The following is a 27,462-nucleotide window of genomic DNA, read 5'->3' on the forward strand; positions in this document are numbered from 1 at the left end:
AAACAGTGTCTGCAGTCAGTAAAAGTGGAAAATACAGCTGTAGCAATCTGATTGCACAGTCCAGTGTTGAAGTATTTTTTTTGTGAGATAAGATGTCTAAATGTAGTGAACACAGTGGCAATTCGTAATGGAGTATCAGACTGATTTAAAGACAGTGATCCCCATTTTAGCTGGTAAGAAGGTTGCTATCCAGTAGAGATGATGTTCCAATCAGATAACAATTGGAAAGAGTAGATGAGTCAGATTTCAGGTGTGGAGTGGTGTTACTGCTGTGCAAAACAGAGGACCGCATCTGCAGTGTATGCCAAGGGTTTTCAGATGAATAAAGGAAAGAAAATGTCACTGTCTCAAATCAAATTATGTGGAATAGCCCATACTAAAATTCTCCTTTCCTACCACTTCAGCTATTTCATTGTCAGTCGTTCTGCTACTGTTTTGACTGTTACAGTAAATGAAATATGATGAGAAATAAGAAATAATATCATATTAATGACCTCTTTATTGTCATGAGTAGTGTTTTCTTTCAAAATGATTTGTAGAGTTAGATACTCACTGCATTACCTGAATGTCTTGCTTGACTGACCACCATCATATGAGGGAGTTACTATGTTCATGTAGAGTAATTGAAGTATTTGGAGCAGTGCAGTGATCTTTCTTAGTATTAAGCCTGCTGGTCAGTACAAGCATCAAACTGGTAACCATTTTCTTAACTGGAGCTAGTTTGAGATGTGGAGCTGCCTTCTATTGTATTGGCATGCATTATATTTCCTGAGTGTTGTGTAGTCCTTATTCTTTCATCTTTAAGGACTTTTCTGATCCATGTGACAATGTATTTTACAGGCAGCTGAACACGCCTTTTTATTCTACCAGCTACATTTGGGAACGCTGCTGTGTTTTAAGATAATTGATACTACTATTTTTCTCTTATTTTTCATGAGATCTTGTTTCTTCGTAGCATTTTTTGCCTTCCTTGGTGTAATACATCTCTTAATTTTGTTACTGTAGTGACAAGACAAGGGGTAATGGGTTAAAACTTAAACAGGGGAAATTTAGATTGGATATAAGGAGGAAATTCTTTCCTGTTAGGGTGGTGAGGCACTGGAATGGGTTGCCCAGGGAGGTTGTGAGTGCTCCATCCCTGGTGGTGTTCAAGGCCAGGTTGGATGAAGCCTTGGGTGGGATGGTTTAGTGTGAGGTGTCCCTGCCCATGGCAGGGGGGTTGGAACTAGATGATCTTGAGGTCCTTTCCAACCCTAACTACTCTTCTATGATTCTACTTGCTGCTGTGCTATGATCAGGATTTAAACTCTTCTCACTTGCCAGGGAGCAATTTTTTTTTTTTTTTTTTCCTGACTTCTAATGGTAGCTCAAACTACTCGTTAGGATTTCTGTTGTGCTTTTGAAAGTGCACTTGGTGTCCCACCCTTGTGCCTGCCTCTGTTTTTCTACCACAAAGTCAGTCTGCAATTTGAGTTCACATCTGGCTGCTAATGTGAAAAGGTACTTCTCTCTATGTATACATGTGTATATATAGTTTTGATCCTGCCCCTCTACTCTGCTCTCATGAGACCTCACTTGGAGTATTGTGTACAGTTCTGGTGTCCTCAACATAAAAAGGACATGGAACTGCTGGAACAAGTCCAGAGGAGGGCCACGAGGATGATCAGGGGTCTGGAGCACCTCCCGTATGAAGACAGGCTGAGAAAGTTGGGGCTGTTCAGCCTGGAGAAGAGAAGGCTGCGGGGAGACCTCAGAGCAGCCTTCCAGTATCTGAAAGGGAGCTATAGGGATAACGGAGATGGACTATTCATTAGGGACTGTAGTGACAGGACAAGGGGTAATGGGTTAAAACTTAAACAGGGGAAGTTTAGATTGGATATAAGGAAGAAGTTCTTTATTGTGAGGGTGGTGAGGCACTGGAATGGGTTGTCAGGGCAGTTGTGAATGCTACATCCCTGGCAGCATTCAAGGCCAAGTTGGACGAAGCCTTGGGTGACATGGTTTAGTGTGAGCTGTCCCTGCCCATGGCGGGGGGGTTGGAACTAGATGATCCTAAGGTCCTTTCCAGCCCTAACTATTCTATGATTGTATGTATCTATATATGCATCTGTGCCCATGAATTTAAGGAGTCATTCTCTTCAAATCTTTTTCATTTTCTGAATTACTTTGGATGACTTATGACTTAAATGTCAGTGTATGGGCGTACCTAGTGAGAGGAGGCAGAGCACTCACTGTTTAAAATAGTGGGGTAGTACATATTGTGAAAACAGTAGATGACAAGAGTGACGTTTTGCTCTTATCTTTTATATACTATTCATTACTTCCAAAACAGATGATGGCTTTTACTTCATCTTTTGGCATTTTCCAACATTAAAGCCAATATTCCATTTCCAGTTTGGCGCTGAAAAACCTTGTTTGAGCTAGTGAATTCTAGAAAATGGTAGCTCATACAGTCCTGCAAAAGGGTTTAGGCAGCCTTAAACTGGAATCTGAGTTGGAGTCGTCTTTCGTGTCGGAGTCTTTTGAGTTGTTAAATTCCAAGACATTTTCTTATTGGTAGGTTTCAGAGCCAGCACAAAAGCTTTCTGTGCTGCACCTGGTTTAGTCGTCATGCTTGGCTCAGCCTTTAATTCTGGCTTTCCCTCTCTGAGGTCAGTTTCTGTGATAAGGGCTCTTTGTGAAGGCTGTGTGAGATCTCCACAAAGGGTGCACAGTTGGTGACCTCTCCTCTGAGGGACTGCAGATGAATGGGCCATAACTTGAGCAGGATTTAGCCTCCATCCTCTTCTTGCTAGGCTTTAACATCCAGAAAGGGGTTTTCCACCTCTGTTTAGAATGAGGTTAACTCCAGTGTGCCTGTATAGTATGAAATCACCTTCCAGCTTGCTGATTTCAGGTGTGCAGGATTTCTGGGATGCTTCACTGAACTTCACAGTCCTTTCTAAACGTCTTCCTCTCCGTTGTGAAAACTCATTTTCCCGTGAAGAGGTTTGTATATTTTTAGCATTGTCTTACAACTGAAGGTTATGTTCTCCCACGTTTCATAGGTACATCTCGTCCACTGTGGAAATCTTCACAGTTTTGCACACAGGACCTAAATCCTATCTAAAGGTCTCAGTTTTATATATTTGGTATAAAATTTATTTGCATAAAGCTGCTGCTCCCCTCTGTGCCTCCCCATCTGCCTTTGGTCATAGACTTGCTTATCTGCCTTGCTCAGGACTGAACAAACGGGATCCCAACATGAAGGAATGTACTTTCTCACAAAAGGGCAGGCAAACTAATGAAGTGCAGTTTGGAGGAGAAGATACGAGTGTGCTAGGAGCAGAATGCATAGCAGCAAGGTGAAATGCCTGATTTCCCTCCTTGAAGCTGTGGGTCTCTGTGTGTCTGAAATTCTACTAATAGACTGCTGTGACATGGGTTTCCTGTATTAGCATTAGTTTGTTTGTTAACCTTAGACAAAAAAGCAAGCTTCTTCCCTCCCCCAGTTGGTGCCTTATTGCAGAATGGTGCTTTTTAAAGGTAGAATGTTGTATAGCTTTTTTTCTTTGTTTCTTAGACACAAAGATTTGCATTACCTATTTCAGATACAGATCTTAGTACTAAAATTTGGCAGAGAGTTTGAAGGAAGTATATATGGCCCTTATCTCTGTCGTGTATTTGTATGCAGGGGTTTGCCTTTCGCACTTCTTGTCTGGTTTGTCATAGCCATTTGTTTCAATATGGGATTGCCTATGATTTAGTAGTCCAGAGTATTTCAGATGAATGATGTTGTTTAGATCCGTCAAAACTGGCAGATGTTATTGGTAATTACCTGTGTGAATTTCATACTATGGAGCCTTTAATGTTTGAATGTGTTAGTAGTTACCATATACTGTCAGAATTTTTCCATTGTACTGAAACTTTATACTTGTGGGCAGCATTTTTAATTTTGAAATTTCTTTTTTTTAAGTGAGAATCTGCAGTGAAATCCTGATGCTAAATACTGATCCTGTGTCATGTGCCCAGACCTGCAGGGACTTGTCCATAATTCCTAATGTAGGGATGGAAGAGAAAATATGCAAGGAGTTATCTGTCAAATGCAAGCTTTTTGCAAGGTTATTAAATTAAAGGAGTTACTAAATATTTTTTCAGACTTCTGGGACTTTGCCATCTGTGTTCAAAGATTTCCCCCTTAAACAGAGGTAGAAGGAAATAATTCCCTTGTTTTTCAGTGTCTCTGCTTTCTGAATCTGAAGATTAACCTTTTCCCCCTTTTTAAAAGGTAGAGATGTTAAGTCAGTCTCACATTTTGTTTTTCTATTGTTTTCTTAAAGAACAAAGCAATACTTTTGCAAACTGTGGAAAAGATCCAAGATAGCAATTTTAATCCCCTTTTCTCAAACTGTCTTTGGTTTTCTTACATGCCTGTGGTAACCTTTTGTTAGGGCTGAGAAAATATGGTGTAATGTTGTGTTGCTTCATTGCATCATAACCCTGCAGATCTGATCCAGCAAAACACTCAACCTGTTAACTGCGTCTTGTTTTTCTTTTTTCTTCCACTTTCCTCATCCAGGGTTGTTCTCTTGGATTCAATTTCCAATGTTGTTTTATTTTATTAGCCACCTCATTCCCTTTACTAACAAAGTGCAGACACAGCTATTACAGCTGTTTTGCCTTTAGATATACTTGCATTTCTGATAAACATAGAATCATAGAATCATAGAATAGTTAGGGTTGGAAAGGACCTCAAGATCATCTAGTTCCAACCCCCCTGCCATGGGCAGGGACACCTCACACTAAACAATCCCACACAAGGCTTCATCCAACCTGGCCTTGAACACTGCCAGGGATGGAGCACTCACAACCTCCCTGGGCAACCCATTCCAGTGTCTCACCACCCTAACAGGAAAGAACTTCCTCCTTATATCCAATTTAAACTTCCCCTGTTTAAGTTTTAACCCGTTACCCCTTGTCCTGTCACTGCAGTCCCTGACGAAGAGTCCCTCCCCAGCATCCCTACAGGCCCCCTTCAGATACTGGAAGGCCGCTATTAGGTCCCCACTCAGCCTTCTCTTCTCCAGGCTGAACAGCCCCAACTTTCTCAGCCTATCTTCATACAGGAGGTGCTCCAGTCCCCTGATCATCCTCATGGCCCTCCTCTGGACTTGTTCCAGCAGTTCCATGTCCTTTTTATGTTGAGGACACCAGAACTGCACACAATACTCCAGGTGAGGTCTCACAAGAGCAGAGTAGAGGGGCAGGATCACCTCCTTCGACCTGTTGGTCACGCTCCTTTTGATGCAGCCCAGGATACGGTTGGCTTTCTGGGCTGCAAGCGCACACTGAAGCTGGCTCATGTTCAGTTTCTCATTGACCAACACCCCCAAGCCCTTCTCCGCAGGGCTGCTCTGAATCTCTTCTCTGCCCAACTTGTAGCTGTACCCGTGATTACTCCAACCCAGGTGTAGGACCTTGCACTTGGCATGGTTGAACTTCATAAGGCTGGCATCAGCCCACCTGACAAGCGTGTCAAGGTACCTCTGGATGTCATTCCTTCCCTCCAGTGTATCAACCGAACCACACAGCTTGGTGCCATTGGCAAACTAATTGAGAATACCTGGACTACTGGAATAGTTCAGTATACTTAATTTTTCAGATGTGCATACATTTTAAGTTGAGTTCTCATTATGTATTCAATCCCTCACTTTTAATTATTTAACTCCAATTTCCTGGACATCCAGAAAATAGTTAATATTAAAACAGAGCACTATACCTTTTGCTTTCTTTGCTTTCCCCCCTTCATGCCATACCCTGTGGTAGTAGAGGTTTATTTTTTCCTTTAAAGAGTCAGTCTTATAGCTAAGAGCAAGCAGTGATGGGTTGAATTCAAAGAGGATTAGGGACAGGACTTTGAAATGCAGGCTAATTCATTGGACACTTCTGATATTGTAGAATTAACAAGAGGTGACGTTAAATCATGCCTGAGCATTTGTTGGAGTAATTGCGTTCTTTCAAGCAGAAAAAATTATAGTGGTTTTGAGTGATGGGTGAATTAATGTTGTAACTAAACTTGTAATCCTTTACTTGTAATGGGAACACCCCTTTCAGCACTTCTTTCCCCTGCTACCCTGACTGCTGCTTCCCTTGCATCAAATACATTGGATAATTTACTGGCTGATCTTGTGGTTTATAAAAAGCCCAACCAGTGAAATAATGCATCCGTACATGCCCCCATCTTACTGTCAAGTCAGCCAAATGAATGGCACCTGATCTGCCACACCAATCTATAAGGGGAGGAGTAAAGACAGTCCAGCAGCTCAGGATGGATATGTGGTGAAGTGTGAACAGCCTCTTTCAGCAGCAGCATCTGGCCCTTAGAGCAGATGACTTGTCAGGGTAAGCAGCACCAGCTACATGCTTCGTTTGCAAAGCGTTGCAGCAGTTTAAGATTATATTGTCCTTCTGGTTTCTTCCTCTTGCTGAACTAGTTGCTCCAACAGACCTTTTGTCTGCTGTAAGTAAAGTCAACTGGGATTGTTAAGCAGGGGTTTAGTCTAATCTCATTAGTTTTTTGAATGACTAATGGGCCAGCCATATCTCTTGGATCTGAATTAGAGTCTGTGTACTTGTATTAAGCTACTTGAATGTTCAGATTTCATATCTTGGAAAGTGCTCAAGCAAGAAAATGAGTGCACATAGTAATTCTCAAACAGGAACTATTGATGGACTTTGAAAGAGGCACAGTGGGCAGATACTGTTTGTGAATCAAGCCATGCCTTACTTTTTTGGGATCTGTTGCCCTTTTCCTGTCTTTTCTTATTCCAGAAACTCATAAGTTAAAATAATAATAATAAAAATTAAGATATTCTATGCAAATGTTATGAAGTGTGGGAAAAGCAGTAGGTACCAGATAGGCATGCTAAAATTAATGCTGCTGTCTAAGTATGTACCTCAAAACAATTCTTAACCCATATAAGACATGATGACAAATCCTCCCTGGAGGCAAACATACCAGTAAGATGCCTTTAACAAGTTGCAAATGATAAAAGCTTTATGATGTTTTTGTGACTTTTCTTTTTCTGCTGTTGAATTTTTTTCCTGGCATATTTATAACAGATCAAATCACTCCATTCCTTTTGACTGATGATGATTTATGATTAATTTATTCTCGGATTTTTTTCCCAATCCAGTGCAACTAAAAGAGCAATGTAAACACCGTCGCTGCTGAGAGTGCACTTACTGTGTAAATCATGGAGCTGTGTGTCTGCACTGACAATAATTTTGGAATAGAAGGCTGTTATAAATTTTATTTAAAAACAAAAAAAAACCACGAATAAACTATTGAAATAAATGTCTTTATCTAAGTTTTTCCTTTTTGGAAGTAAAATTGAGTAATAATAGATGTTATCTTGATTTTAAATAATCATTGCATATGTTTTGTGATGTCTTATTTTCACAGTTTGTGTCATCTAGTTCAGACAAGTGAGATTTTTTTGAGACATGATAAACTCAACAGGAAATACTGGATACTGTTTCTGACTCCCTGCTGTCATGCTCAGGGATGTTTATTTGTTGCTTTCAAAGTTACTGGTGCATTTGAGAGTTTGCTCCTCTGTCAGACCCAGTACCCTTAAATGTTTCTCCTCCTCCACCATCCACTCATACACATGAGCCATGAGGATTGCATAGTCTTGGGGAAAAGAAAAAAGAAACCAACCCAAAACATCAAGCCTTTTAATGGCTCCTCTGCAGTATTTCTGTTGCTTTCATGTTCTTTCTGGTGTATGAAACATGCTGAGAAAGTTGGGGCTGTTCAGTCTGGAGAAGAGACCTCATAGCAGCCTTCCAGTATCTGAAGCCTACAATGATGTGGAAGAGGGACTCTTCATTAGGGACTGTGGTGATAGGACAAGGGGTAATGGGTTCAAACTTAAACAGGGGAAGTTCAGGTTAGATATAAGGAAGAAGTTCTTTACTGTAAGGGTGATGAGGCAGAACTTTCTAATCCTAGCCATTCTATGATTCTGTTCCAGAAACTTCGGGTAAAGAATTATTTTTTGTCTAATCCATTCTGGGTTTATAAAATATCAGGTTTTATAGTTGTTTTGGTACTTCATATAGTGTCTAAGCTCTAAAATATGTATTTTGCCCTAGGTAAAGGTAAAATTTACGGAGAATATTGGTCACTAAGGCATTTAATTTTGTCTGGAGACTACAGGTTATAGTAACTGGCATTTCAGAATGTTTTAAGTGTATTCACTGAGAATGTACCTAAACGTATTTCCTATATATGCAGCTATGAAAATATGATCTTGATTAGTTTTTCCCTATTTTTTTGAGAATTTTAAATAGTCGTTTTGTATGCATGAGGGGGGGTGTGTGTCAGTTCCCCCCTGCAGTATTCAAACATATGAAATTTCATGGTTTAAGCCCAGGTCGTAAATGCGAACCCCCCACCCCTGCCCTTTCTTCCTCCCGGCTCCCGGAGGGACAGGGAGGAGAACTGAAAGAATGTAACTCCCACGGGTTGAGATAAGAGCAGCCCAGTAACTAAGGTATAGCACGAATCACTACTGCTACCATCAATGATAATAATGATAAGGGAAATAACAAGGGAAGAGAATACAATCACTCACCACCTGCTGACCAATACCCAGCCCGACCGAGCAGCGATCTAGCCCTTCCAGGTAACTGCTCCCAGTTTATATAGTGGGCATGATGTGCTGTGGTATGGAATACCTCTTTGGCTAGTTTGGGTAAGGTGTCCTGTCTCTGCTTCCTCCCGGCTTCCCCTCTTCCCCGGCAGAGCATGAGACTCACAGCATCCTATGGCCAGTCTAAACATTTGAAAAGTAACTAAAAACATTGGTGTTATCAGTGCTATTCCCAGGCTGAAAGTCAAAAAACACAGCACTGCACCAGCTACTAAGAAGGAGAAAAAAATGACTGCTACTGCTGAGCCCAGGACAGAAAGGAATTTACCCTTGACAGCACTTTGCTTACACTGAGTAAAGGAATAAGAATGAAAATTAAATGATCTTTGCTGTAATAGTTTTAGACATTATGTCTAACAGTGGTAATCTGTTCTTGCAAAGTACATACATTTTCAGTGTTTTTTTCTGTTTATTTATACTTTGCTTCTTGGTGTACTTGGAAATGTCTGTTTTACTCATGCTAAGCAAGTGGGCAATCAAAGGAAGTCAGCATTTGTTTATGGGATATTTTCTGCTCTTCTTGCCTGTAAGAAACAGCATTTCAGGCATTTTCAGAACGCTCTTTATCTCTGTTTCATACAAAACATTTTTGCTGACAAGGGAAGACATGGGTGCCCTGTAATGTAATTACATTAAGTTGCTGTAATGCTTGCTTGGCATGTAGGAAAGCTGGATTCATTTACTGTAGCAAGTGAGACTTGGAATCATGTTTCTGAAGACTTTTTGGAAGGCAGCAAGTGAGCATTAGGTCAGAAAGCAAGCCAACAGACTGGATCCTGTCCTCTCCTGAAGGGTCTCCTGGGTTAGGAGGAGCAAGCACTTCAGAGCCTGTTTAGCTATTCTACAAACATCTAACATGATGTAATTAAAGATTATAAACTGAATTCAGGGGGAATGAGGCAGTGCCGCCAGCAGTAGCAAGGAAGAATGGGCTTTGGCTGTTACTGCAGCTTAGGCAGTTGTCTGACAGCTTGGCTTTGAGTCCTTTTCTTAGGTATCTAAGCTCTAAGAAGCCTTCATGCTTGGTTTAGAGACCTGAATTGTAGCCGGCATTACACTGTTGTAATGCCAAGTGCTGTTCTACATAACATCAAGGTGCTTTTGTGTATCTGGCCCCAAGTACATGATCATAACAGAAGTATATGAACTGCTGAAAGGAGTGTCACCTGCAGTGAGAGCACCACTTCCAAAATCATCAACTGATTTGCCTGATCTGTGCTGCATGATGCAGCAAAGCCTTGTATTAGGCCAGCTGGATCAAATGATGCTCTTTGAAGATGCTGCCAGTATTCAGTTTCCCCTTAGAAAATCATCAGTAGAAGAAAATCTGTCTGCAGTCGGCCCTTGGCCAACATCTTAAAAGCAAGTACCAAACCATATATTAAGCCTTAGCATGTCCCATGAAGTCACATTCTTAAATTATTCTATCTGACTGTATGCTGCCAAGGCAAGTAGACCTTGGTTTTATTCTGTGAAATTCCCCACTTCTTGTATTCTGTGTGAATTTCTTTGAAAAGTTGTGCTGGTACATGGTGATGAGCAAAGCAGCTGGTTTGATATGTGTCTAGGACAGCTGGATAACTTTAGCCTTTGGGCAGCGCTCTGTTGGGTAGCTTGTGAGATGTTTTCATTTGGCTCTCATCTTTCCATGGAAGAGATGTTGAACAGCTGTCCAGATAGCATGTGGTGCAGTCCTAACTCCCAGCCATCTCTTTTGCCCAAATGTTGCATGTTGTTCAGCATCTGGGTTGTCTGTGAGAGCAATGGCTAGCATTGGAGGCCCACTCAGCTCCCATTTAAGATGTTTCCAACCACAAGAGCTTTGCTGAAATCTCTGACTTGCCACTTGTAAGGCGTGTGGTATCTTAATATATCTAGCGATGTTACATGTTGGTAAGTTGTTCTGTTGTTGATAGAAGCCAGTGTAGGATAGAAATCTCTGCCATAATGAGATCTAATCCATAGCAGTTAAATGTCAAATCCGTGATACTTGAAACTATAATTAAAAGAAAAAAGCATTGGAAGACAGAAATAGGAAAACAGTAGTGATTTTAAGTGTTTTTTATGTAGGAGCAATACCTAGGGACTTGGATCAGTTTAATATCTCTTTTACTGTGCCAAATGGAACAACAATTGACAAAATGTTAATTGTTTTGCAATGCTTATAAGGAGTATAGTAATCAATGGAAATAAATATATCAAAACCAGAAAGGTAAATGGCCTGCAAGAGCTAAGTAACAGTAATGAAACTATCCACTAATGTAGACCTGTGTGTAATTACTGCTTTCTAAACTCAATTGGCACTAGTCTTAAATTTCTTGTTGAATATGATCGTGTCTTCTTGTAGATGTGTAGAAATGCTGTAAAAATGTGTTTGAATCTTGCTTAGCATTTGTGCTACCTCATCCTCCCTTTCCCCTCACCAGCTAGAGCAGCTGTAAATGTGTAACTAATCATTTCCTGAAAGAATTTTTCAAGTCTAGTTCTCAAAACTGGATTTTCATACTGCATCTTTGTCATATCTCAGATTCAATCTACAGTCTTACTTGAGTGGGTGAGTTGAGCAGGGAAAGAAAAGTGGTAATAGCAAGGCTTGTAAACTGATGTAGGCTTTCTGAGGCATAGAGAGTTTATTATATCCTGAAAGGGAATGTTGCTGCACTTCAGTGATTAATCAGCCTAACAAAAAAGCCAAATAAAACCCTAACACCCCCCTTCCCCCCCAGTTTATTCAATATAACCCTATTGAATTGTGGTTATGGTTTGCAAGGATGTTTTAGTGATTTGGTAAGTAAATATACATCACTAACTTCTGAGGTTTTGGAGTAGCAAAGGTATTTAGATAATCTAATTTAAAAATTACATTTAGTTTAGATATATTTGGTACATATAAAACATTATTACAATAGTGCTGTAAGACTTCCCACTGAATAGAGTTGAAAAGTTGCAGTTTTGTTTCTTTGCATGTCATCTGGTACTAAATCAGGAATTAATGAGAAGCAGTGACATGATGTGTAAAACTAACGCATGCCATATCCCTGCAACGTGTGCCCTATAGCTAGTGTGTACTTTGTTTGATGTTGCTGTATGTATCCTGGCATGAGAAAATAACTGCATGATTAATGAGCACAAATGTATTTCTGTAGTGGCATTCCATGTGTATCTGATGTTTGGTTACTGTCTCTGCTAGTTTGCCACCTACCATTTTTATTTTTTCATAAGCTCAAAGTACTTGCCTAGGTGTATTTACAGCATTTACATATTTAGGTTGTAGCCTGATATTGTCAGTTTTCTTAATATGTTAGGAAAATAGTATTTTAAAGTATTAACTACTAATAGTATTAATGTATTAATAGGATTTTGGTACAGAAAAAAGCTTTAGCCTTTTCTTTTTTCATTTTTATTCATTAAATCTCCCTCTTGTGCTCTCACGATTAGAGCTGTGCCTCCTCTTAAATGATTTCAGTTGCTTTCAATCTTGCCTTGAGCTTAGCTTTTTGTTTGGCTGACTTTTGTCAGCGCAAGCATTGTCAATCTTATACCAAGAAGATTACTCATCAAATGCAAGCGGCTTCTTAAGATCACATTAGAAGTCAGGATTTTGTCTCACTCCAAGCAAGCTGAAAAAGCAACTCTGTCCCATGATGATGACAACATGGGAATGTCATTTGACCCTGTGATTCATTCATGTATTGCACCAAATTAACAGGCTGAAGCAATTAAGTCAGAGATGTAGAGAAAGTGGCTCTACTTATGTCTGTGGTTTTAATGTCTGCTTTCTTCTTTTGTACACCTGAGTTCTCTGTAAAGGATATACCATATTGTTTGCCCCTAAAAGAGGGGCAAAGGACCCAAATGGTCCCACGTGGACCCAAATGCTTTACTGGGTGAAAGTTAGTGCTTACAACAGAACATCACTTTTAGCTATGTAGTCGGTTTAAAAAATAATTAAAATGTTTTTCTTCCCCAAAAGAAAACTATCACAAACCCCTAGTCTAGGGCACAAAGGTTTGAGGTTAATAACCCGTACTCTGTTGTCCTGGAAGGCAAGTTGAACGTCTAGCAGTCTGAGGTGGGAACTTTCATCCTGGCGGCTTGGCTCACCTCAGAAGGTCTGAAGGCTGTACCCAAGTAGTTTCCTAAAAGCCATACAAAATGGCATTTAGCTGTAAGATCTGAAGTTCACCTTGGGTAGTTGTGTTTTGTTTGGGTTTTTTTTAAACAACAAACTGCCAAGTGAAAGAATTTGATAAATAATTATGCTTAATAGTGCATGTTCCTCATCTAAAAGGATTAATGGAAAGGGAGAGTTTTCTGCTGAAGCCTTGAAGGGAGGGAGAGAATGAGGAAGCACTCAATATTTTTTGTTTAAGTAAAGGAGAAATCCTTGCAGTTTTTCTTTTTTCCATTGCTTAATAGATGTTTTGCATTTATTTTTCAACTTACGGAGGTATTTTTTAGGCTCGTTACAGTAAATTGGGATAATGAAAACTTTCTGGAAATTTGCAAAACCTGGTCTTCTTATTGGGAAGATTTTTCTTCCAGCTACAGTTGATTAAGTGTTTCCATAGTGTTGCTATCTTTAATATGATGCACAAAGCGAAATAACTAGCGAAATACAATTTTCTAGAACCAAAGAAAGCTTCTGTTACATTGTGCTGGTGGGACTCCATGCACAGTGACAGACAGATTCCCTCAGTAGCATGAGCCATGATAATTTTCTTGAAATGTACTTGTGTGATTTTTGGTAGGTGTTTTGGTTTTCCTTGTTGATGTTGTTTTAAATCTGGAAGTGAAATTATTGACCTTCACAAGCAGTGGGTCAAGGCATGTACCAGCCTGGTGAAAGGTAGTACAAGAGCCTAGACAAATTTCTTTTCTCTAGTATCCTTGATGCCTGGTGATATGAAAAACACGCATTTCTAGCATTTCGTTTTTTAACTGATTTAGTATTTGGATGGCTTTTTTTATCTGAAAATGATGAACAATAACAAAAAAGCAGTATTCAGTTTTGTATTACAGTATTTTGGAAATCTGATGCCTTTTTTCAACATACTTCCAAAATATTGGTGCCTAGTTAATGTAGGCACTTAAGCTGAATTTATGTTGGAAAACTCAGGCATACCTGGGGACATGCTGAAATGATATAATTTGTGGTTGAAATGTTCCCTAAGGTAAGTTTGGCCTGTTCCAGCTACTTACTGTTCTACACAAGGTATTCACAGATGAGGCTTAGGAACTGGGATGGCAAAGACAGCTTACAGTGTGCACTTCGTACACCATCACCCTGTTCTGGAGGCTATGATGGATTCCTAGAAGAGATATGAACTGTTCTGCACTGCTTGGCTTTGTTGCCTGTTAATGTTTTTAGGTGCACTTACTTATTAGTATAGGCATAGTATTGTATCTTTTTACCTTATTGTAGTATGGATGTCTTTAGCAGGGTTGTACAAATAAAACTGGTATTATAATTGGTACTTCTTCAGTGCAGATATAGAAAAGGAAACAGAATTTCCTTTGGCAAATGTGTAAAAGCAACAGAAGCTGATGGCACTTAAATCAGTTGGCTAAGTGTAGTGTGCAAATTGGCATACAGTTGCTAATTACCTTCTTATAAATACTCTCTTCTCTGCTTCTTCCAAATCCATTATGGGAGAATTCCAGCTTGACATCTTGTATTTTTGTGGTAACGAGCATACCGGAGTGTGGGTTTTTTCTCTTGAAAGGAAAATGAGATTTACAGATTCAGAATAAATGTTGGAAATACGAAGAGGGGGAAGATGGAATTTTTTCCCTCTCTCTAAATGGGTATTATCAATATTGCTGGATTTGCAACTCCATAGGAGTTGCCCATGAAGCGCAGAAATGAGCACATGAAAATAGCAACTTGAAGATCTGTTGGAAGTGTTTTCCTAATAGTAAGGCTGCCACTCTAGATATAACTGCTAGATAACCTGACTTTTCTGTTTGAGAGAAAAAGTACTGTTCCTTGCTTGAGTAATGCTTTCTTCAGGCTTTGGGTTTAATCTTTTTGCCTGTGTTGCTCACTTGAATGTTACTAATTTATTTATTTGGAAAGAAAATTCCATCTTTCGTGATAGATTTCCTTCTTTAAGCATTTTCTTCTTTTGCCAAATAAGAATTGCTACATAAATTAAATGCAGAATCTGTGTTAAACATTCGGTCTGAATTTTTACATTTTTCAATGAATGGAAGAAATCATCATTTCCCTTAAAAGCCAAAGTTAGCTCTCTTGGACCACTTCAAGTGACAAAACTCAGTTATTGCTGTTTGCTTTGAGCACACAAAATTAGATCAATTAAGGAGATTATTTTAAAGATTATGTACTTTTTTCAGGAGGACCCAAATGATATCGACCCAAAAAGGAAAGACGTGCGTGGCAGTGATGGGGAAGACAAAGCACAAAGTGTGGAGACGCTACCTCCAGGTATTGCAGTAACATTTGTTATGAAAGATCTACAGCAATAAAACATTTATTATTGAAAGTCATGAAACACAGCAGTTTTTCTGATTGTAGTCATTCTTTGTAGTTTGGAAGTGCTAGGATTATTTTAGCAATATGTGGTACTGTGTTCTTAAGGCTTCAGCTTCTTTACATCTTACCTGCTTCACTGCTCCTTTCGGTTTAAAACCACAGAGAATGTGGCTTTTTGCTAGTACATTTGTAGTGTCCTGCAATAGGCTTGAGGAGATGTGGAAGCCCTGTGTACAAAAGCAGTCAATTTCTCTTGATGGTCAGTGCTGGCAGGCAGCAGATAAGTTGCCTTGGGACTGTGCTTCTGACTGTAGAGTCAGCCAAGGTTCATACTTTTAGTTCTGTCTAGGTTTTGATGGGGTGGATTTTCCTGAGTGTGGTGATAATGTACCTTATTTTTCTGTTACTTGCTCGTTATTTGTCATGTGCTGGCAAATAAGAGCAACATGATTTTTGTCTTATTTGAGTGAAATTGTCGTATGCCTTGAGGATAAGCTAGGCAAATCAAGTGTTAAGGAATCTTCATTTCATGTGACTGCTTCCATAAACTTTTGCTGGTAAACTGTTTCGCATCAATGAGATTTAATATGTAGCTACAATTGACATAGCAAGAAAACCAGAAATAGTAAAAATGGATTGGAATATTTTACACTTTACTGAAAAGTTTACCATACAAAGAGGACAACTTATGATCAGATAACTTCACAACATGTTTTACTCTTCTTTGATTAATGCTAATGTTTGGCTTACAAATTTATCTTAGCCAAACATTTGAAATATGATATCATAGGTCTTGAATAGAGAACTAACGAAGGTAAGCTTTCCTTTAGGCAGCTGGAAACTTCCATCCACAATAATGTGTGAGGTATGATTTTTGTTTTACAGTCTTGGATTCCTGGTACAGAATAAGCTGTTTGACATTCGTGGCTTTTTTTTCCTGTAGCCTTTGGCCTACCTTGTTTTAGCTGCTTTCTGGAGAGGGAAAAGAAGATTCTGGTTATATATGTATACTTTTTTGGCAAAACTTTTACTTTGTGTGTGAATTGGGTAATAAATCCTAGAGAGCTGAAGAGCCTGGCTTATTCAACTTGGTTTCTGGAAGATCTTTTAAAGTTGTTTTTTTTCCCTTAACAGAACTCTTTGCAAAGTTGTTACTGGGATTATAGGTCAGCCAATTTTGCGCCTTCGAGCTACTGTTCTTACTTCCTCTTTTTTAATGTTTATATATTCCTGGCCAAGCTCTATACATTTCCTATAAGACTTTCCTTTCCCAGTTGCCCCTAAGTAACCATTCAAGTAGTAAAAGAAGTAGGAGGGGTCACAGGCTGAAAGGGAATGATATCAGAAGCTGGAGGGTTGAAGCTAGAAGTAAAATTAAGTGTAAAATTTAAAAAGTAAAATTAAGAAATAAAAAGTAGAGCAGGGCAGTGCTTTTCATTTCATCTGTTGATTAGTAATCTCTTATGGCTTGATTTAACAGGCAAGAGAATCATTACTGCAAAGTAGGATGAGAGTCTCATATCAAACATCAAAGGCTACATGGGCAGAATTATGCACTCAAATGACTATTTTGATTATTTTCAATTCATGTAGGCAAACTTCTGAATCTTTATGGCAACGAAGCTTGGAATTCATATTTCTGACGATTCTTTGCACTTTTTCTTTTGTTTTAAATCTAAATTATCACATTTTAGGAGGGCTTTATTTCAAAACTTTCTTGCTTTTTCCACTGAGGTGAGGAGCCCTGTAGTTTAGATTTTGGTGTTTTGTAGGGTGGTGTCTTCAGAACTTCTCAGATTTAAGGGACTGTTTATTATGTTTATAATGGCCTTATATAAAAATTAAACTATAGGGGTTTTTACCTTCTGTACATCAGAGTGTATCTATTCTTTGTCGTTTGGTGACTCTCTGCAGAAGTCTGATGGTTTGTGAAAATAGTCATGTTAGCTTTTGTAGTTAGAAAGACTGGCCCTGGATTGTCTGCATGGGTAACTGAAGCAAAACTGTGTAACCAGTTCTCTGTAATGACAGGAGTTTCAGCAGTTTAATTAAACAGCTCTTTTTGTTATTTTGTAAAGATCTGGAATCTCTTAATGCATATAAAGCAAATTAATCTTATTTATAGTGAATATCCTACTGTTTTTAAGCTGTATTGAGTAAGAAGAGTGCTTGCTATTTAGGGGATTTTGTATCCATCTATTCCTGCTGTTTGTTGCCTACTGCTTGGCTGCGTGAAGATTTACCTGCTATGCTTTTATTTTTCTCTTCTGTCTCACTTTGAGTTGCTCTTACTGTTATTTATTTTTCCCCTAAATAGATCTGATTCATATTGCACATTGTTGACAGAGCTTTCTATTGGAGCCAGAATGAGGCTTTGTCTCATTCCTGGCTCCAGAAGCCAAATTCGCTTGCTCTTATAATCTGTAGGCTGTCACTGCATTTTGGTAAACTTATTCCTATGAAGTAGTCTCCTTTCTGCTAAGGCTTACTCTATGCTTTCTGGTCTAGTGTTGCATTTGGTGGTTTTGAAGTCTTGGAAAATGGTAAACAATACATTTAAATGATTTATATCAAGCTCTACTTGGATGGAAACTGGAATGGAATAAAATACAGCTATTTGTTACAGAGGAAAAAACCCCTCAAAATGTGCTTCCTGTTTGAAATAAACCATCATATTATTTAAAGTAATAGCAGTGAATTGCACTATTTTTGTTGATGGCCTTCTCCAAGATTTCAGAGTTGGGGAATAGCTGGGACAAAAAGTAAGTTTATAAAAACTTCACTGGATTTCACCTTTTTCCTTTTTTTCTACTTAGCTTCTCAGGCTCAAAACAGCCTGTCAAATAAGTGCTTGTCAAAACCAAGTTTAGCACTGCAGCATACCCTGTTGAGCTTAAAAAATGAATTTATCGTCTTGTTAGCTCTAAGTGCAATGCATGTAGACACATTTGCTCGAATTTAAAGTTATGAACTTGTTTAAGTTTGAAATGATGTAGTTAGGTTTTCCAATACTTATTCCACCTGGTAAAGTCATTGAAACTCGGGAAGCTACAGAGCCAGCTAACTCCCCAGAAGAAATTAAATTGAATGTGCTTCTATTTGTGTACCCCAGGGAAGTATATAACAAAAGCAGTACCTGTTATTGGAAAAGGTTCGTTAAACCACTTCTAACTTCCAAATAGCTGATAAATCATCAGGAAGGCAAACCTTTCAACAAAAGTAAGGCTAGACAGTATACTTAGCTATAGATCAGCCTTTCATTTTCCAGCACTTAAATTGAGCTCTTCGCACTTGTAACCATGTGGGCAACCCAAATTATGTGTTGTAGCTCATAAAGAGCTCAACCTGTTTAAGAAGAATGCTTGCAGCAGCATCACCCTTATCACTAATGTGATGCCTGTATGATCTCGGTTTTTAGTTACTCCTTCCACTGGATGGAAGGCAACTGGAGGAGTGGATGGGGGTGGCAGCAGGCATAGTGTTAAACTCCATAGGAAGTTGAAGAGTTTGAGAGTTGAAAGTCTACATAAATGCATTCAAAGTGTGGATTATATTTTGTAAAATGCACTAAAAATCCTTCTTTTTTGGACCAGAAAAGCAGGGACATGACACGTCTTGTACTTAAAAAATGTATTCAACATATGTTCCATGTTGAAGCTATATTACAAATTGGAAGCAAGGGTGATAATGTAATCTAGTTACCAAGGAATTTGTAAAGCTTTGGAAATGCTACGTGAGAGAGTTATATGGGGAGATGATCTTGTGATCTGTTTCTTCCAGTTTTCTGAATCGAGCCACTCTTGCATTTTGTATAGTTTTGTTGCAAGTGAGGTTTGGTGTTTGTAAATAACTGTATCTGGTTATTTGTAGTGTAGTAGCTGGCTGGGATGTAAACTTGTTTTCAAAGTAAGTTCCTGAAAATACTTTGAAGAAAGAACTTGAAAGGCTAAGAAAAACTTGGCAATCTGTGGGCTACCAACAGCAGCTTTAAAGCTTCCTTTTTAGAAAAGTAACTGGAATTTGAAAATCTGTTTTTCTCCCTCTGGTTATTTTCCTATCGTTTCCCTTCTGGGCTACTTCACCATTGAATGTTCTGCAGTCTCTTTTTGTTTGACTTTCTAGTTCTGGCTTGTGTGTCTGTACATGGTTTAACTTTAGGATGGTAATTCAAATTCCAGTCCAAGTTGCTTTTGTAGATGAGCTCCTTAGATGATCCTGAGATTATAGAGGATTTTTAATCAAGTTGGCTGTATTTGTCTGGTTAAACAACAGACAATTATTTTGTTTAATGATGGAAAGTGTTTGTTCTTTCAATATCAGAATCTTCTAGCAGGAGTTAACATGCCATAGCTGGGGCATGGCTTATGGATAGGAAGCTGTGAATGAAGCCTGCCTTAGTTTCCATACCTACCAGGGCAAGAGATGGAGCAAAGGTAAATCTTGAAGCATCTGAGCAACCCCTTGTTAATAGCTGTTAGAGTGCATTCCCCCTAGGTGTATCAGCTTAGGGTATGCCTGATGTATACTATTTGTCTAAAAGCTGAGTTTGGATAGAGTGACATCTCTGCAACCTGCTACTTACTGAACTTAATTAAAAATGCCTCAAAAATTCTGTGTGTTGGTTATGACAGCAATGAATATTGACTCTTCTCCTCTGTAATAAAAAGTGACCCCAAAAGGCAGCTTTTGCTTTTTTTTTTTTGTTTCTTTTTTTGCCAATGGCAGGTTGTGTTCATCACAAGATGCAGCAGGAGATTCTCATGCACATCCATGTTAAAATCAGAATGCCTGTGTTGCACTGGAACTTCAGATCTGATTTTGAGTTAAAGGTATACAATTGCTTGGGTAGTACAGGTTTGGCTGTCAATAGGCAAAAAAGTAAGCATTCCAACAGCGGCAAGAACTGATAGTTTTAAGACACTTGATAAATACCATGCTGTTGTTTTATACCTGAAGATGGTGGACTTTCTGAAATCTCATTCCTGGTGGCTGGATGTTAATCTGCCTCTCTGTGCTAGTGCCACAACCAGTCACATAATAATACAGCCCTTGATAAAGAGGGATTAATTTGTGAATAATTTCTGATTGTAAAGGAGATTGCAGTTATGTCTCAATAAGACACAACTTAAGAGCTATGTTTTGCTCTGCCTGTGTGAAATGCTGGTTTGAGAATAATGTTGTCTTGTAGAAGGCCTGTTCCTCAAATGCTTTGATTATAACTGACGGTTTTTACTGATGTAATGAGACAGTAAATTGAATTATGTCTTCGAAGTCTGGACTGAATGTTAAAGATATAACTGTTTCTTGGATAACTTTATAGCCAGATCATTTGCCATGTTAATGCATGTCTATGTGGAGGGTTTGTTTTTTTTTAATGGAAATTGTGGTAGTTGGAGTTAAAACCCAAGAAAAACTAAACCAAAACAAAACCCCCAAAACAGACAAGATGAACGTAGTCTGGTGATTATTTGTATAAACTCACATCTGTAAAATTGTTTAATTTTATATTACTTTGCAGGATGTTCTAGAGGAATTTAATACGCGAAAGTGACTGTAAATGTTGCACTGTTAACAATTGAGGTTTAATTGCATTGTTGGAAAATTAAAAGCCAAGTTATTTCATCAGTTATGCCTGAATTGCTGAATGCTGCTTTTTAAATTGAGGAGATTAAATTTGCTATTTTTCTGGTTTTCTGTTGTAGGAAAAGTTCGGTGGCAAGACTTCGATCAAGATGCTTATGTTGGTGCTACCGTGGTGCGATCTGGTCAGGATCCGTATGCCCGCAATAAGTTCAATCAGGTGGAAAGTGACAAACTGCGAATGGACCGAAGCATTCCTGACACCAGGCATGATCAGTAAGTGCTAAACTGAGTCGTGCTTGACTTGGATTAACTGTTCTGTGTGTATGGCTTTTGAGCAGCAGGTGGTTTTTCTAAAGCAGGAGAGCTCTTCAGCTTTCAAAATGACAGAAACAGTAAACTCTGGTGTGATCCTTGAGCAGTGGGTTAAAGAACAGTGAATCTTGATAAAGGTTTTCCCGTTTCCATGACTGCTGTCAGTGTGTATTCTACATCCAAACTGGTACTGCCTTTCAGTCTCATTTTGTGCTTATCTGATGGCTTTTCTTGGTTTCTGCGTTTGTAAGTCTTTTTCTCTGTAAGGATGATCAAACAGTGGAGCAGGTTGCCCAAAAGGGGTGTGAAGTCCCTAGAAATAGGGATGTTCAAAGCCTGCTGTACCTGGCCCTGCTTTGCACAGGGATTTTAGACTGAAAGATTTCCAGGGGTCCCTTCCAATCTCATTTGCTCTGTGATTCTGTTCCTCTAAGCACATGACAGTTGTAACTTCTAGACCTAAAGGAATCCGTTTATGCACACCCTGGTGAACATAGGACAGAATTACACTTCAAAATTACTTCAGTTATGCATGAAACCAACTTTTTTTTGTCAAGCTACTTGTGTAGATTCAGGAAATGGTACATTTCAAGGAAAATTTTCTGGTGGGCAGAAAAGACTTTCATTTCAGAAAGGGGTTTGAGTGATTGCAGTGATCTCACTTAAGCAGAAGTGATTAATATGAAACAGAGTTGCATTTGGACTTTCACAACTTAATAAAAGCAGCTTGAAGTTGGTTTTCAAAATTAGGCAAGCATAGTCTCAAAGCATAAAATGAACCAACTGTGCATAGTTAATATGCCTAACTAATTCTGCAGTTAGGAAGAACATATACCCACCAGACACCTGAGGGAGGAAGCTACCAGTTTCTTCCTCCATAAAGCTCTTTAACCAGGAATGGCATAGTGAAGGGGATTTGTATAAAAATTCAGGCACTTACTGTGTCATTTTTAAATCCCTCATATAATAGCATGGGTTAAGTCCTGTAAGTACATAATTGGTAGATAGAGTAAAGCAAGTCTTGTATAATTTGCCATTAATTGAGCAGAAAAGTAGGAAGAATCTAATGTTTCACTTGTTGCTGTGAAAGCACTAAAAAGCCTGATGCACATGGCATACTGAGGAGATTTTGAATTTTCTTCATCATGCATACTTTTCATGTTTGGTCATATGCCCCCCACCCCACCAAGGTATGCTTTCTAAAATTGGGAACACATGGTCTTTTCCCACAAGAGTGAAGCTCAGCCACCACCTTCTAGAAGCTTCTATAATTCAAATATGCTGAATTTGGAACCCTCCTAGATATTTAATAACCTGAGAGGGGTCTAAAAGACAAAAACCAGACAAAGAACTTAAATATGAGATGACAGGAGACAAATTATATCAAAGTGGCCATGTTTTAACTGTCAGTGTTGTGATTGTATTCTGACCTGCCTGGGTTTTTTGATAAATGGAGCTTGGAAAAGAGCCCTGCAACTGAGAGAGAGTTTTTTCAGGGGAAAGGCCTTCCTGGTGCTGTGATTATTACTTAGGCTTGGCCATGGAGCTGATTTAAGTGCCCATCAGTTTGTAAATGGTCATCTCAAAGGAAAAAACCTACCAAGAAAATGAAACAAAAACCAAAACTGCCCAGGCTGAAGCAATCATTCCTGCAAATTTTCCATGATTCTTTCCCTGCCAAGTTGCAATTAGTTTTCCTTCTATTTTGTCAAGGACATTCACTGTAGAAGCTGAAGAAGTTGCATGGAATATTTGTTTAGGAACTGCGCAATGGAAAAAGCAAGAGCGATAGCCATAGGAAAATGTTACAGATCTGAGCATGTGACACTTGGAAGCATGTTATTTCCAATAGAACTGGAGGCAATTGGGCTAAGATGAATGTCTTTTATAGAGCTGCTACAATCTTTTTCTTTAAGAGAAGAAACCTGGATGAGGAAGTTACTGTTTCTGCTTAAGCATCTCTTTATTAATTGCATTAATGTGTCTAAGAGGCTGTTTGACTTTAACTATGTAATAATACTATTTAGTTGCTGAAATTGTCTAGGCTGTTTAGAAGCAATTTATCAGGATTATACATTAGGTATGTAAATGTGTGTGCAATTATGCATCTCTTTTAATATTACATTGTTTAGTCTTTTCTGCACTGGAGAAACTTTTACTAAGATCAGGTTAAGACCGAAGTTTTCTGCTTGCTTTTTGTGAAAGCCTGCCAGCAGCACTAGAAAACAGATTGGTTCACCTGTTGCAACTGCTTGCCTTTATTTTAAGCCGAAGGGGTACAACATAAGAAAAGAGACAGTGACAGGAGGTCTAAGCAGGCATGCAGATTTTCACCCCAGCTGATGCTCACAACTGCTGCTTCCAGCAGCTTTGAGAAAACTCTGGGTTTCCTTCTGTTGCAGTCTGTTCATGGAGTTATCCCTTTCATAGTAGATTTTGGAGATCCAGAAAGCGAGTGTCACAGTGGTAACAGGAAACTTCTGGAGTTGTCCTCATGTCAGTGTAAAATAATCTCCCAAGTGAGTTGAAGGGTGAAATACTCCATGGCTTTTCTGCACAAGTGGTTTCTGATCACATCTCTTATGTGTTGGCATCATTTCGGGGAATTACTTTTAAGTACTTTCAGCTGAACAAAACTGTGTTTTCTTTCTCATGGGGCAACTATTAGAAGCTTCTGACCCTCATACTTGGGATTTATTCTTAAGTAGAGAAGAAGCTTTCCTGTTTGGTACCGCAGATATCTGTTGAGGTGAATGTTCTCCTTACACTGGTTAAAGTGGATATTTCTCTCAAAAAATGGTTTCAACAAATCATGGAGGTTTCAGAAAATCTTTTCCTTATATAAACAAGTTGGCAACTTAGATTTCTGGGGGAAAGAATGTACTTTTCATGTTTTAACTGATTTTAGTGAACTATACTAAGCATTGAAGGTATAGATTGAAATTTTCAGTTCAAGTTCTATTTTATCCAAATGTATTTTCTCATTCTGCATGTAAAATTAAGTGCTGTATCTTGAGGAAGGAAAGTCTAATCTCCGTGCCAGAAATGATGACATTGTTGCTTTGGTTTGAGTTCTAACTGTGGCACTATTGACACAGCAGAATAGGACTGCTACTATTTCAGTTAAAGCAGGTATTTTCTGAAGAGCTGAGAGCAGAAATAGTCAGTGAAACATTCATCCAGTTTTATTTGGAACTCTAAAAATCTGAATTTCATCCTCAGATATATGCAGTAGTGCTCTTCTGAGTTTTCTTAAAATTGAGAGGCTTCATTACCTTGAGTAATTCTACTCTAAGATGTGCTCTGGCTCAAGTGCTCTCTTCTGCAAAGAGATCAGTGTAGGTTGAATGTGACTTTTAAAATTATTCTAATGCAAGTGCTTCATGTGATAACTGCATGTACAGTAGTCTTATCTTCTGTGCAATTTGAAAGTTATCAGAAAAAAGATAAAGAGTATACTTTTTTTTGCATGTCTTGTAGCTGTCTAGATGCATTGCCAGAGGCTCACAATAGAGGTTTTAATTCCTTAGGTTCCAGGAATGCATGCACGATGGATTTATTGCTTCCATGAAGCCATCTTGTACACCTATCGTTTGAGAAATAGAGCTGGAGCACCTCTTTTGTGAAGATAAGCTTAGAAAGTTGGGCTTGTTCAGCCTGAAAGACCTTATAGCATCCTTCCAGTACCTAAAAGTGGCCTACAAGAAAACTAGAGAGGGACTTTTTACAAGAATGTGTAGGGATAGGACAAGAGATAATGACTTTAAGCTGAAAGAGGGTAGATTTAGATACTAAGAAAAATCACTTTACTGTGTGGATGGTGAGATACCAGAACAGGTTGTTCAGAGAAGTTGTGGCTGCTCCGTCCCTGGCAGTGTTCAAGGCCAGGCTGGACAGGGCTTTGAGCAACCTAGTCTAGTGAAAGGTGTCCTTGCCCATGGCAGGGAGTTGGAACTGGAGGAGCTTTAAGGTCCCTTCCAACCCAAACCATTCTATGATCTGGCCTTGCTTACCTGGCACAGGAATTATAGAGTTGGCATGGGCTTTGTTTTTCTTCAGAATGAGTGAAGTTACCATGACACAGTAAGTTTTGTTTCACAGCAAGCACTAATGTGAGTGATGTTATGGGTGTGTTGTATAGAAAACACTATAGGTTCTTGGGACTTTGTAGGGTGGGCAAAGGGCAAGAAACGCATTGCCACCTCACTCTGATTCCAGGAAGTTGAAGGTGGTGTGGTTTATCATGCATGTTGGAGATGTTAAAACAGGTGTGGAGCAGCCTTTTATGTAGGCAGACACCTAGTTGTAGAAGTTTAGGTAACAATTCCCATAAAAGCTAGTTTGATTAATTATGCACAGAGTATGGAATTACTTGCTGAATTTGCTACAAGTGTATTCTAGCTGAGTTTATTCCCTCTGCAGACAACTAAGCCTGTTAAATTTTTACCTCTAATATTGAATAAAGCATATGTAAAGAAATACATCACTCTTTTGTATGTTACTGCATGAATGGTGATTGGTATAGTTGTGGAGAAGTGGCTAACGGAGAAAGGTCATGTTCCCATCAACGAGCTGAAACAAGACATCTGTGTAGAACATGGTGCAGACTTCTCATGCCAGATAATGAGGAACTGAAGGACAACGGCAAACAGCAACATACTATGACCAATCACAGCCAAGGACACTAAGCGATAAGTGCATGAGAAAGAGGATGGGGGGGGGGTGCACGGTATAGCTGCAAAAGTGTAGAGCTTACGCAATGCCTTATTTGTGCCAGAACCAATCAAGTGCCTAGTATTTGCATATTCACTGTTATATTAACCAAAGGTAGAAGCCCAATAAACGAATCGTGCTTATTGATCACAATGGTCGTGTTGATTCCTCCCTGCTGCAACATATAGTGACCTGTCAGGCTGTAATGCTTTCGGCATAAACTCAATACACAGTGTTTCTTAGTACTATTAATTTCTAATACAATGAGACTAGTGTATTTTTTGAGTTTATTATCAGTGAATTTAAACAGCTTAACTTTATATAGCCCTGCAGGAATTATTTTGGGATTTGCTTCTTTTTATTGCTTGTATTAACTTCAGGCTACTATAGTTGATGGAAAAATGAGTTGACATAGCTGGAATATTTCATTACCTTTATAGTTTGGAAAGATGTGTTTCTACTTCTAGTTGGCTCAACATTGTCACAGTTAAGTTTGTTTTTCAAATTCTGAATGTTACAATCCTTACAGCTTCTAACTAGAGCAGAAAACCATTTTCACCTATGAGCAGGACCAGGGTGCTACCGGAGCTTTAAAAGTAAATGGAGAAGTGGATGCGTGCCATTCTAAAGAAGAGACAGGTGGTGGCCTGTGAACCTGTGCGTTTTAATTAAAAATACGCTCATTAGCTTAGATTTCTTGAATGCTTTTAATGTAATATGAGTAGTCTGGTTTCATGCTCAGTTTCACAAAAGGTGTTTATGACATACTGCAGTTATGATAGTCTGGTGACTTTCCTGAGCCTGCCTATATCTGACACTGACATCTTAGTGTACCAAGACAATTGCCAAAAGTGGCAAAAGAGGAGTTGATTATAATCTCACCTGAAAACAAGGTAATTTATTCTTCCGAGGGAGACATAGTGTGTATGTGAGTTTAATGAAGGCTGTCTGGTACATCTGGAATGTAAAAATACTGTGTTCAAATGAAAGGGTATTATGTCTTTCAGGTGTCAGAGGAAACAATGGCGGATAGATTTGCCAGCCACTAGTGTGGTGATCACCTTTCATAATGAGGCAAGATCTGCTTTGCTTCGAACTGTTGTCAGGTACACCTAGAAGACCTTGATTATTTTTGGCTTTGGTTTGATTTTTTTTAATTTTTTGGCTAAAGGCTATCCATTTGCATCAGATAATGGCTTACGATAAGGAAGGGAAGTCACAATCCATTATGCTTTTCTAAACCAATTGCTGAGGGGAAACATGAGTCTTAATTTCAATGATGCCTTCAGATCTTAACATTCTGAAATAGCAATGTTAAACAAAATCTCTCTTCTTAAATACAAATACATGAAAGTTATCGGTTGATGTTTGGAGGTTGGCTGTATAATGTTTTCCAAGAAAATGTCAAAGAAGATGGGTTCTCAGGGGATATTTGAGCTGAAGACAACACCTGCAGAACTTCCACGTTACAAGTTGCCTAATGCACTGATTTCTGAAGGCTGAAATTTTCTGGGGGAGTGGACAGTTCTACTTGTGCCTCTCTTAACAAACACTTCCCATGAGAATAAACCAAGAGCATATTTTTGTTGAAAATGGCATCCTGGGCTTGGTTCCACAGTGGCTTAACAAAGCAACTGCTTTTATGATGTCATTGAAAAT

At 38.9% G+C, this 27,462-nt stretch overlaps 1 protein-coding gene across 1 annotated transcript in view; it reads left to right on the top strand.

Moving 5' to 3' along the window:
* Positions 1–27,462, top strand: part of GALNT2 (polypeptide N-acetylgalactosaminyltransferase 2) — a 100,648-nt gene that overhangs the window by 38,515 nt on the left and 34,671 nt on the right. Inside the window, exons 2-4 of the mRNA XM_065680310.1 lie at positions 15,057–15,147; positions 20,898–21,051; positions 26,811–26,909. Of these exons, the coding sequence (XP_065536382.1) occupies positions 15,057–15,147; positions 20,898–21,051; positions 26,811–26,909 (344 nt within the window). The remainder of the gene's footprint in view (positions 1–15,056; positions 15,148–20,897; positions 21,052–26,810; positions 26,910–27,462) is intronic.

Source organism: Lathamus discolor, chromosome 5 (genome assembly GCF_037157495.1).
Source record: "Lathamus discolor isolate bLatDis1 chromosome 5, bLatDis1.hap1, whole genome shotgun sequence".
In the NCBI taxonomy this organism is placed as follows: domain Eukaryota; kingdom Metazoa; phylum Chordata; class Aves; order Psittaciformes; family Psittacidae; genus Lathamus; species Lathamus discolor.